General features: G+C 36.4%; 1 protein-coding gene and 1 long non-coding RNA gene across 2 annotated transcripts; both read left to right on the top strand.

The window, feature by feature from the left end:
* Positions 1–629: 629 nt before the first annotated feature.
* pa2g4a (proliferation-associated 2G4, a) lies at positions 630–8210 on the top strand. The gene is made up of 13 exons (XM_028002365.1): positions 630–813; positions 2499–2627; positions 2769–2874; positions 4192–4261; positions 4350–4442; positions 4665–4728; positions 4861–4939; positions 5036–5114; positions 5824–5957; positions 6043–6137; positions 6700–6827; positions 6908–6961; positions 7086–8210. The coding sequence occupies exons 1-13, from the start codon at positions 732–734 to the stop codon at positions 7146–7148; spliced, it is 1176 nt and encodes a 391-aa protein (XP_027858166.1). The 5' UTR covers positions 630–731; the 3' UTR covers positions 7149–8210.
* Positions 8211–9808: 1598 nt separating this feature from the next.
* Positions 9809–11982, top strand: LOC114136094 (uncharacterized). Its single transcript, XR_003593735.1, has 4 exons — positions 9809–9922; positions 10022–10048; positions 10469–10491; positions 11648–11982. It is a non-coding gene; the product is annotated as an uncharacterized LOC114136094 (long non-coding RNA).
* Positions 11983–12710: the final 728 nt, after the last annotated feature.

The following is a 12710-nucleotide window of genomic DNA, read 5'->3' as shown; positions in this document are numbered from 1 at the left end:
CAGTTGTTTTACACTTTTTTGTTTAGTGCATATTTCCACATGTGTTATTCATAGTTTTGATGCCTTCAGTGTGAATCTACAATGTCAATAGTCATGAAAATAAAGGAAACTCATTGAATTAAAAGGTGTGTCCAAACTTTTGGTCTGTACTGTATATATATATATATATATATATATATATATATATATATATATATATATATATATATATATATATATATATATATATGTATACATATATATATATATGCAAAAATTATGGGTGGATCATAACTTGAATCATTGTCACAGTATTCAGAAATAGTAATGTAATGTTTTCCTTTTTTGCTGTGCAGGTCTGGATATAGATTATTATAAGACAAAATAATATGAAATAAATATTACTATATATTAAATAATATCGCTATTATTCTCATAATGGCTATGAGAAATAAAAAGCATATATAAAATTGGAAGTACTACAAAATTATTAATGGTAAATAACTAGTGATAATTTGACCTGAGAACAGCGTTGCAGAACTGTTATATGATAAGTTAGCTTGCCATACCATTCCCGCGTTTTTGGCGGGCTGGGTTGAGGTTTCGTCACGCCGTAAAGTGGGAGGAGCTTGCGGGGCATCCGTAGGCTTGCGCGCGTGCAGCGAGCAGCTGCGTAACGGTCTGAGCCGAGCTGATCTGCTGAGAGCTGTCGCTTCGTTGGGCCCAGGAGCGACGGGAACTTCACTGCCAACATGTCCGACGAGGAGCAAGAGCAGACCATAGCCGAAGACCTGGTGGTCACCAAGTATAAGATGGGGGGTGACATCGCCACCCGTAAGTTGATGGAAAAAATTAAAAGCCGTTTGTGGCTGGAACGACCTGCCCTTAACGGCCTGTTGCGCTGCCAGCTAGCGACGTTCCCCACGCAGCGGCAGCTGCAGCCTCTGCCATGTGCTTTTACATTCAGGGAGCACGTATGCTATCATAACCGGCAGGCGAACAGGTGCAGCGCCTACAGTTTTATACAGCCAAGTTAGCCGAAGCTAGCTGGTGTAGTTCAAGGTTGATGTTAGGTTTTTAAATGGGGGGACCCTTTAAAACATTGTGAGATGCTAACAAACGAGCTAGCTCAGCTTGGTACATGGTTGTCCGTTAAACTAAACGCCAACGAGCCGAAAGATAAGAACGGAACCGAGCTTCATTCTTCTGAGTCGGTCATGATAGCACGTACTTGAGTTACTGGTATCTTTTTTCATTCAGTAACCTTACAAATATGTATTAAAAGCCATTTCTGTTCACTTTTTATTTTAATTTTAGAGTCACTTATGCACCAGGTTGAATGGCTCTTAACAGGCTAACATTAACTTTAACATATGGAGGAATTATTTTTATGAAATTATTTAGTTCAGGAGTTTAATATTAGTTGGGAGAAGTTTTTTCCGTACCTGGACGTCATGTTTGTTTGGCCTTTTTTAATAGTAAAATAAGAAACACAGTTTAAGTAATTTCTCATATCATATGAAATGATTATGAAATCAAGTAAAAAGGTGAACAAGTCCAAGTTTGTAACCCAGAGCCTCACATGGGCTTTCCTAAGTTTAAATATTGATACGTTTTAATATAAATTGTCTTATTTTGTCTTTTGTTCTGCAGAGACATTTACTTACAAGTTGGTTTAAAAACCATAATTTCTTTTTATAAAAATAACATTTTGTAGGCATGGCTTGTCAAAGCTCTTAATATTCATCTTTAATTTAGTCTGAAATTCTGTTTATATGGTTGGTTAAACATGTTTGGTAATTATTGAACCAAATAGTCATTAAAATGCTCCGATCTAAAATACAATTTAATTCAATATTATTCAATTCAACATGATTGGAAAACTCTGTATTGAACCATCCATTTATTTTGCTTCAGATTCCTATGTGGACCAGTTGACTTAAAAGAAATGTGACAGATTATAACCCTGTTTGTATATTGTTAATTTCCGTCATGAACCTATCAGAGCAGGTACAAAATCATCCATATAATAATGATTATATGGATGAAAAATATACACTATTCTAATTAGCAAGTATAGACAGAAAAAGAATGATTTTCTTTCCCTCTCCATCTTCATTTGTGCACTTTGTACTCAAACCTGCACAGAATGTGTTCTGGTAAAAAAAAAAAAAAAAATGGTTACACAGAATCTCATAGACTGTGTTTCACATCAGGGCTTGTATTACCTGCCTGTATTGTAGCTGCAGGTAATTACGGGTATAAAGCCGTGCTTTGGGCATTGCAACACAGGCTGTTGAGCAGCAACACAAAGCTTTGGGTGGATGGATTACAGATTCTGTCTCCACTGCAGTTCCATTACACTCACTGAGTATTTTGAAATACTATAACTTCTCATAGTAGTACACTAGTGAAGCTGTTGTCCTGACGTCCCTCAATTTAACAGTATCAAAGTCACACCAGTAGACCAGCTACTAAGCTGTCCTGCTTGTTAATTTGTGCGGTTTGTTTCCACACAGAGGCTCTTCGTAAGGTTGTGGAGGCAGCTAAAGCCGGGATCTCTGTGCTCAGCCTGTGTGAGGTGGGCGACGCTTACATCATGACCGAGACCGGGAAGGTCTTCAAGAAGGAGAAGGAAATGAAGAAAGGTGAGGAGAAGATGGTGTCGCTTGCATCTTTCAATCAGCTCAGTCTGGATTAGGTTGATCAGCTGTTTTGAGGACTATTGATTGATTGAGATCAACTTGTGGATCGTTTCTAAATGAAGACTCCTGTCCTCTCTCTTCTAGGCATTGCCTTCCCTACCAGCGTCTCAGTCAACAACTGTGTTTGCCACTTCTCTCCCCTGAAGAGTGACCCCGACTACACACTCAAAGATGGGGATCTGGTCAAAATGTAGGTGCCACACTGCAGTAATGTTGCTGCTTCCAGTGTGTTTTCCTTCTTTATGTCAATGTTTTATGTTAGAGATGTGTCTTTATAGCCGACTGTATTTAGAACGTTTCCTTATTTCATCCACTTGAACACATAATCAAGTTTCGTCTGGGAAAGAAAACAAGCACAGGGCATGCTACTACCACCACTTTGTTTTTCTGTGAATATTATGGACTATTGCACAGTGGTGTTTCTGTGATAAAACTGCTGTTTTTGCTATTGTGCCTTAAAGTTAAAGTTTGGTTTGATCATGATTTAATTCTCCCACTGGGTTTTGAGAGGGTTTACCAAGCCCCGAATGTATTATTTGGAAGAAAATAATTGTCTGTTAATCATACTCCTTGTCCAAAATATGGAGGACTGATTGAACACCTCTAGCACCAGCCATAAAACCATCCAGCTCCTTGCTGACATGAGTTTATCTCGTCTTTTCACTCATTTAGGAGAAAACTCCAGTTTTAGTAATTTTACCTGATATATTATTTGTGACTGTCTTCACTAAGCAGTAGTTGGTATAAAATGCTGCTGTTGTTTCGTCTGCTTCTCCTGACTGGAACATTTGTACAGTGAGATTATTTTGCTCCTTCGTCGCCTCTTTGCTCTTTGGCTTTAGCTTAAGGATTAGTAGCCAACCAGGAGCTTTATATCTGGTTAAGCTGATTTGCTGTAATTTGGAGCCAGTGAACTTGAGAAGCAAATACACTGAGATTAATCTACATAGTGGTCCAACAAAGTGTTTACTTGGCCTGCAACAGTTTATTTGACTTTTAGACGATACGTCCCATTAAAAGTTGACTATTTTTTCAAATTATGACATTTTAGCAACAGCGTACACAATGTTCTGTAGGTGTTTTGATAGAGGCTGTAGTTGCACTGACTGTCACCATTTATGTGTTAAATATTCTTAATTTCTACTAATAATTTATTCATCTCAAGAAAGTGCATCAAATCAAATATTGTTGGTTCTTTTAAAGATCAAACTTCATGTTTATGCATTTAGTGAATAAAGAAATCTAATATTTTTCTATATTTGGCCTGTAGATCACATGTCGATTGGTGCAATTTGGTTTCTAATCGTGTCTTTAGCATTCATAAGGAATTGTTTTAAGAAGTTTTGTTTTCTACTGTATGATGGTTACTGAATATACCCCAGTGTCTTTTGCAGAATCATATTTGTTACTAGCTGTTAGACTTCCAAAAAGGGAATTCATAGTGAAATAAAAGTGGCAGCTAAACTTCATCTCTAAATGTTGACACTCCGTTTGGTTTTTCGTTTAGAGACCTTGGGGTTCACGTTGACGGTTTCATCGCAAACGTCGCTCACAGCTTTGTTGTTGGAGCCAAAAAGGTGAGAGCTTTTTAAAAACAAAATCCTGTTTTTAGTCGCGTTTCTATATCCTCTTGTTCACCGTTGCTGATCGGTTCTATTGCTGCAGGGGAACCCCATCACAGGCCGAAAAGCTGACGTCATCAAAGCGGCTCATCTGTGCGCAGAAGCGGCGCTGCGCCTCGTTAAACCCGGCAACCAGGTAAAACAGTCGTGTGGCTAAAAAGATTAGTTCTGTGAAACATAAGGTTTATGTACCGCTTAATCTTAACCTCAGGTTTTCTGCTGCCTTCCTCTTTGCTTTTTAAACGATTCAGAGCTGATTAGTTAATGGAATAGATCAGAGACTGGTTTAAATGTAAAAATCTTAGAGATAAAATGCAGACTTTGTTAGAAAATGTCTGATTTTGTTTTTCTCTCTCAGAACACTCAAGTGACAGAAGCCTGGAACAAGATCGCACATTCATTTAAATGCTCTCCTATTGAGGGTGGGTGTCTGCGTCGTCATGTAATGGGATAATGGTTATGCATTCATAACCTGTCAGATGATGTTTCCATGGCACTATATTTCATTCCACAATGTGCAGCATTATTCACTGCTTTGATTTTGTGGTTTTAAGGTATGCTGTCTCATCAGTTAAAGCAGCATGTGATAGACGGAGAGAAAACAATCATTCAGAACCCGTCAGACCAGCAGAGGTACTGTCATTGTTTAATCTGAAAACGTTCACAAAGATTATTATAACAACGGGTAAGATCTTCACATAATTATTCTTTTCTGATTATATTCTCCAGAAAGGACCACGAGAAGGCAGAGTTTGAGGTACATGAAGTTTACGCTGTCGATGTTTTGGTCAGCACTGGAGAAGGGAAGGTAAGTCACCTCTGCTCCTCACTTTTAGGCCTGTCACAACAACTGTTTCTGGACAATTAATCGTCCCAGAAGTTATCATAATAAACGATATTATTGTTGTTTTGAGACAGTTTGCCAGTAATATAATGGTAATAATGCAGGAATACATTGTCAAAGAGCAATAAGCTTCGAATTCCAATGAACATTTAACACTGGAACTGGGAGACATTTTAAATATCCAAAATAAATGAACAAAACAACAGAAACAACTGATGAAATGAATTATAAAGTCTCATTAAACAAAATTATTCTTTAAAAAGTGATGTAGTTGAGACCAAAAGTCCAGACTGAAGACTTTTACCATGCAGTTTTTGGTAGAAAGAGAAAAACGATACATCTGAAATTATTGAGTTTGTTTTAATTTATCATACGATTAATTGATTTATTGATTATTGTGACAGGACTACTCACTGTCACAATTTTTTATTATTAATTACATCACAGGGACAATATGTAAACATGTTAATTTTCATAACAAGAGATGTTTTACATCAGATTTAGCCAAAGCTACTTTCAGTCTAATCCCTGGAAAGACAATAAAATAAAAAAAAATCAGCATTTAGATATTCCATCTGAGCCATTCATACCCAACATTCTCATTAATTTACTTTATCTAATTCACATTAAGACCAATAGGGAAAGTTGAACTCCATGTCTGGTTTATCTTCAGGCCAGAGACTCAGGTCTGAGGACCACCATCTATAAGCGGGACCCCAGCAAACAGTACGGCTTGAAAATGAAGACTTCTCGTACGTTCTTCAGCGAAGTGGAGCGACGCTTTGATGCCATGCCCTTCACACTAAGGTTAGGAAGCAATATGTCGCCTTTACCGCCGTCTGAAGTGCTACATGTCCAGCAGGTTAATAAACGCCATTGATTCTTTAATCAGGGCTTTTGAGGATGAGGCTAAAGCTCGTCTTGGGGTGGTCGAGTGTGCCAAACATGAGCTGCTGCAGCCCTTCAGTGTGCTGCATGAGAAGGAGGGTGAGTATCTTGCCTTCTGTTAGGTATAGAGTTACGTCCCAGAAAATTACAAAATCACAAAGTTCATTTCATAGATCAATAGCACACAGAATCAAACACTAAGTGTTTCATTCTGTTAATTTTAATTGTTATAGCTTACAGCTAATGAAAGCCCAACATTGTTTCTCAGAAAATCAGACTAACGCATAAGACCAATGAAAATACAATTTTCAGTACAGAAATTCTGCCAAACCTTTTTTTCTTCCACTCAACTTTCCATTATGAGCAGCCAGTCTCCTCCATGATTGTGTAGTTCTTAACATGTTATTTTTGCATAGAAAAATAACTTAATGATCATGATTGAAGTCCAAATCTTCAGAGAAATTAAAATTGAGGTTTTGCTTCAGCTTTAAGCTTCAATCAATATTAATACAAGTAAATGTCTGACATGAATCACTTAGTGTATAAAGAACCTATACATGTTTTCCCTCCTGACATAAATCACTTGAATAAATTCCCATTTTAACAATATTTGAATTTATTACGGCACATCTTTACTACCTATATAATTATTTCCCTCCAGGAGAGTTTGTTGCCCAGTTCAAGTTCACAGTGCTGCTGATGGCCAACGGGGCTCATAGAATCACAAATGGACCCTTTGATCCAGAGCTCTACCAGTCGGAGCACAAAGTTCAGGATCCAGAGCTAAAGGTGAGTCTGAAATAAGTTATAAAACTTCAACTTCTCAAAAGTCAACATTGTGCATCCTGAATTTCTCCTCCCTTCTCAAGGCTTTACTACAGAGCTCTGCAAGCCGTAAAACACAGAAGAAGAAGAAAAAGAAGGTAACCTCTGCAGTGATGTGCAGTAAATTCTGGCACTATGTTGCTTTTTGCCACTTTCAGCTGAATAGGACAGATAACTAGTTTGTCAGTTTCCATATGACTTTAACCCTTTCATGTCCTCCAGGCGTCAAAGACGGCAGAAAACGCAACTGGACAGCCGACTGAGGACACGGAAGCACCAGAATAAACAAAACTGCCTTTCCACACATGCAAGACCCCAAAGACAAGGGAGACAAAACACGACAAGTTTTCCGGAGCTCTCTGCCAATCAAGCAAATTAAACTGATAGGTTTATTTAGAAATACCTACAGTTGATCAATATTTGGCTTAACCCTTTGCTTTATTAATTGATAGAATCACTGGAGAAATGTTTTCTTTTCTTCCCTAACTTGGTCAAGGAATGGAGGGAAAATGAGCATGTAATTTTTTTTTTCTCAAAATCTGCATCATATGTGTATGTTTTTTCTTCATGCAGTTTTTCCTTTTTCTTTTTGTATGAAAATCACCAAACTTTTTTAAAACATGTTTTAAACGTGTTTAAGACTTTTAAGTTTTTGAGATCTGCATAGAATTTCCTTTTGATTTATTAGTTAGAAAATAAGCTCATGTTGGTTCTGCAGCAAAGTAATTTTAATGCATCGCCACTTGTTTGTAGTTTACAAACTCATTTAAAATATCGAAAACTGGAGTCAACCTGAATTCTTTTCCTTGCCAATATTATGCAGTAAAGGATTAAAAATTAAAATAAACATTTATATTTTTATTATGACCATATTTTTCTTTGAAGCGTTGATGTTTTAACTCCTAGATTTTAAAAAGCTGAACAGACGATATTTTAGGTATACACGGAAAGGAAGTGGAAACAAACCTGATTTTAGGGAACAATCTGCTACATTTACTGCCATTCCCCTTTTTATGGTGAAAATGAACATCTATACTTTGTGATCTTGTTTAAAAACTGAGAACTTTTCTACCATTTACACCTGTAACACACTTTAGTCTTATGAATCATGGAGACTAAAGCTGTTTAAAGTTTTGGAAAACTTGTCTGAAGACGAGTCTTGAGTCGAGACAGAGCTGTACGATCATTTCATGTCAGTTTCCATTTGGAGGTCTGAGAGAAGTGGTGGTTCATATTTGTCCACAATGAAATACGTTGGGAGAAAAGCACAATGCTGCTCTTTCAAACTCAACCACTGGGCAAGTAACTTTACACCTATGAAAATGGAATAAAATGTTTTCATACACATCTGGTTTTCTTTGTTTTTTGTAAATCTGCTTGTAGTGGTATATTCACCCCCAGGTTGTATAATTAAGAATTATATTTTTATACAGGTTAGGAAATGATGCCGAAGACTGTTAAGCACTTTGCAACACGAAATGTTTGAATAACATGTGATTTCTTAATTCAAATACAGTTTTCAAAGTATTTAATCCCCCTTTGAGCTTGTATACAAAGATTGTAAGATCAAATTGAGAAAATATTAATTTTATTTAGATTTCTACATATACCAGTTAATATGCTCTAGAAAATGTACAAACTTTGCCACTAGTCATTTGTTTGCAGAAATTAAAGTGAATTTGCTAAAGTTAACAGGTAATTCCTAAAATCTTGTAAAAGAAACAAAATCACATTACCTCTATGTGATTCTCTTCCTAAGATATATAGCATGTCTAAACCTGTAAACATTACGATTCAGAACAAACAAGGTGCACTTTACAACAACAATCAATTTTACTTGTACAACTGAAGAGAAAATAAAAAGCTTCAAAATACAGTAAACATGAGATAAATCTTTACAAGTTAACTACAATTTTCAAGCAAGTTATTTCACTGAGCGAAACGCTGAAAACAGGAGAGGTCTTTAAAAATCAATACTTGAGAATAAAAAAGTAAGCCGGAGAATTAGATTCGTAATACCATAGTTTGAAATTTGATTAATTTTAACATATCAAATGTTATGTGAAATGTGTTGTTTATACCAGATCCAGTTTTGAAGATCATTCCAAATGGTATTTATAGCATTATAGTGAATATTGTCTCAGTAACCAAGTCATGAATTGTTACTAATGCTGAATTTCGTTTGAAAAAAATATTTTCAAGAGAAAATCATTCACCAATTTTGTAACATATTTGTTTTTAGAGAGAATGGAAAAGAGAGATATTTGGTTAGTATTTTCTTTAAAAGAGCAGGATTTAGAATTAAATGTTTTCTTCTCAGGGTTAATAACGGGAACTTTTAATGTTTCTTATGAAGTTATTACTACATTTTTTGTCTGTACAGTTAGTAATTTGTTATAAAAGACAGTCCTATTACTATTACTTTAATTAGTAAAATCATAGCAGGGGTAACTGGCTTTAACAACGTGAAATTAAGATTTAATTTAGATTTTCTCTGTATGTTTGGTCGCCTAGCAACCTGAGCTGAGTTTTTAAATTAAATTATTTATTAAAACAGTTTAATAAATTATTATTAAATTATTTAACCGTTATAATAAATGAAATATTTATATAACAAAAATTATAGTAAAAATATTTATATAAATTATAAAAGCCAAACAATAGAAACCGAGTTCTGCTTTTAATTTCTGGGCCGCCAGATTTTGATATACAGTACAGTAAAACTATCGTACTCTCCTTTCCCGCTCATACTTCGTCCGCCAAAAACCTCCCGTTTGTCCCGCAATGAATCCTGGGATACGATGGGCAGCGAAGGCTACACCATTTGTCCTTCAAATCTGGGGAAAAGAATGACGCACTTTGTCTACGAGCCCTCGTTGCGCCGCTTTGATTAATCACACTTCAAAGGCGGCCTCCGAAGGACGCAGGCACTGAATTTTGTTGAACACGTCCTACATTTCCCTATGCGCCCTGCGCCAGTCTGATGTGACGTCACACCGTTATAAAACTCGCGCTCCTTCGTCGTCACATCCTCTTTCCGTTGCTCTTCTCGCTTTGAGGTATGGTGGATCGTCTCACCGCGAACGAAATCCAAGTTAATCTTTGATATTTACAAACCATCTGCAGTTGCTAACCAGTTATTTGTGTCGTTTTTACAGAAACATCTCCACACGATGAGAGCCAAGGTAAGATAAGGAATTCAGTTTCTGTATTTGAGATGTGTTTCTTCACGCGTTGCTATTCTGCTAGCTTGTATCTTAGCTCGGCCTGCCTTGCTACTTATTAATGCCCAATAGACAAGCAATGCAATTTAACCTTAATTTATGCTTAATGTATGATATTTATTTATCTGTAATGGCTCAAAGTTAGGTAATTCCACTCTACGGATAGTTATTTGAAAGAAGGCCTGTGCGTCTTTGCGTGCTACCGTTAGCGAAGGCAAATCAGTGACTCCATTGATGCCATGTGTTTTTGTGTGGCAATAGTGAGATTTTAGCTCAGTTTTTAATCTTTTATTAGAAGCGCACTGTCTTCCTTTTCAAGCTGCTGTTAAAGTAAATGTTTCAGATGTAAACTGTCTTTTTTTTTTTCTCTTCCTCTTCTAGTGGAGGAAGAAGCGTATGCGCAGGTAAGCACCCGCTGCAGGCCACCTACACCGTGATTCTTTTTATTTTTTTAAATATATATCGGCGTGAGGTTTATTTCTATGGGTTAGCTTACTGTGGTAGCTAAAGCTAAGCACGTGTAGTCTTTTTATCTACATTTAATTGGAGATGGCACTTAAAAATTCAAATGAAAATGCCACACATGTAGGTCACAAATTAACTAAATGAGGGAATTTGAAATCTTTTCTATTCTGCAACACAAGTTTCTCAAATTGCATCAAAGCACATTGAAAGGTGTGACAAACTATTGATCACAGTATGGAATAATTTCTACATCTTTTAAATTATTCATATAAAACTTTAAGAAAATGTTCAAAACATTTTGATGGTTGGAATTAATACTAATTACTTGAATCTTTTATTCAGCCTAAAATTTGAGTCCATACTTTTGGATTTTTTAAAAAAAGCAGTAGTTGAGGATATTGTAGCATGAAGAACTTATTCTGCATCAATGTTTTATCAAAGTAAACCCTGCAGGTACATTTTGCTATGAAGTCTAAAAGCAAATGGGCAGCTTTTGAGCAGTCAGTACGGCAATCATAAACAAGTTTAAAGTCCAGGTAGAACTTTCTGTACAATCTTTACTGAACACAAATTGGAGTATTTTATTATTGGCTGATTTTAAACAATTTTTAGGAAGTTAAAAATATTGATGCATTAATACAATTTGATAATTTAAATACAAATTTAACTTTAGGGATCACAATGACTATTCAGAAGGGACTAATAGGTCAATTTTGTTTTTAAAAGGTGACTATTTCATACACCTACATCCCATTCACATATCGCTGTTTTGTTTCTTGTCACTTTGGTTTGGTATTGAATCCTATTTCCACTTAGTTTTATTTGCTTGAGCCAGTTAATATTGGTGAATTATGACAATTGGTGAACCCTAAGCTAGTTGAGCCATGCAGAAAATGTGTTCAGTAGTGAGGCGTTTCCTTACAGTAGATAAAAAAAAAAAAGCATTTCACAAAAGTTCTTGCTTTATGAACAGTTTTATTGATAAATGGTCTACAAGAGCTAGTAGAGACTCAGGAAGCAGAACGTGCCGAGTCGATGAGTTTATTTTGAGTGAGCTGGACGTTTTCCTCAAAGTTGCCGTTTTATTTCCTACAGGCTGAAGCGTAAAAGGAGAAAGATGAGGCAGAGGTCAAAGTAAGCCCTCATCGCTGCCAGCTGTGATCCATCTGAGCTTCTCCAGATCTACAGACCCATTCATCCAGGGAGTGGATCGCTTGGAGCATCTACTGAAATTGAGGCCAAGTCCAGATATTCCATCGGAGGACGACTTCCACCGGGCCAAGCTGTGGATGCGTAACTGGAGGAAGGCAAAGATACTGGAAGGATATCAGAAGTGCAGCTGCGTTGTTCATGGACCATAATACAACTTGTTTTCCAAACTGTCATGTGGTGTATTGAACAATAAACGAACACTGTTAAGTTTCCAAACACTTAAGCCTCTTTTATTCTGTATCAATAATTAGCTTCAGAGAAATTATGGCACTTATGTTAGCCCTCTGGAGGGGCTGTAAAAGCTTGAGGAAACTGGAGATGTGTGAAAAATAGTGGAGGTATATCTCTAGATTAGAAAGTTAAAACATTTATTACAAAGTGAGATATTGCAACTTTATTGTAAAAATGATATATGGAAGTCAAAATGTAGCAGACCAACCACTCTTGCAAGGTTTCCTGAGCCTCTAAAACTGTTCTGTTGGGTCAGGACAATCATTTGATATGACTAGGAATTCATAAAAGGCATCGAATCCTCCCTTCAATAAAAGCAGTAAACTTGAGTGTAAAGGTTCAGCAAAGACCGACTGTGACCTTGACTATTTCTGAGCAAAATCCATTCAATTGGAGCCTGTTTTATATGGAGTTGATTTAAGTCAATGTACTTTGAGAGATCCTCCATAGGGTTAAAAATACACTGAGCTGAGGAAAAAGTTGACTGTCCAGAGTCCTGTTTTCAACGTGTATTTCATTTTACAAAGGAAGAGTCCATAATGCTTGAGGTCCAGTGTGAATTTTCCAGTCAGTTTTGGGGCGCCACATAATCTGCAGGTGTGGGTCAAAAGTGTTTTCTGAAGTCTGCAGCTAATTTGAAACTTTTTAAACCGAGAAATTTCCTTGTTTTTCTTTAAAATTTCGGAGATTTTATTTTTTTTCAGAATTTTATTTT

The sequence above is a fragment of the Xiphophorus couchianus genome, chromosome 20 (assembly GCF_001444195.1).
Source record: "Xiphophorus couchianus chromosome 20, X_couchianus-1.0, whole genome shotgun sequence".
NCBI classification, from domain to species: Eukaryota; Metazoa; Chordata; class Actinopteri; order Cyprinodontiformes; family Poeciliidae; genus Xiphophorus; species Xiphophorus couchianus.
The sequence above is the reverse complement of the archived record's forward strand: the minus strand, read 5'-3'. Positions and strand labels throughout refer to the sequence as shown.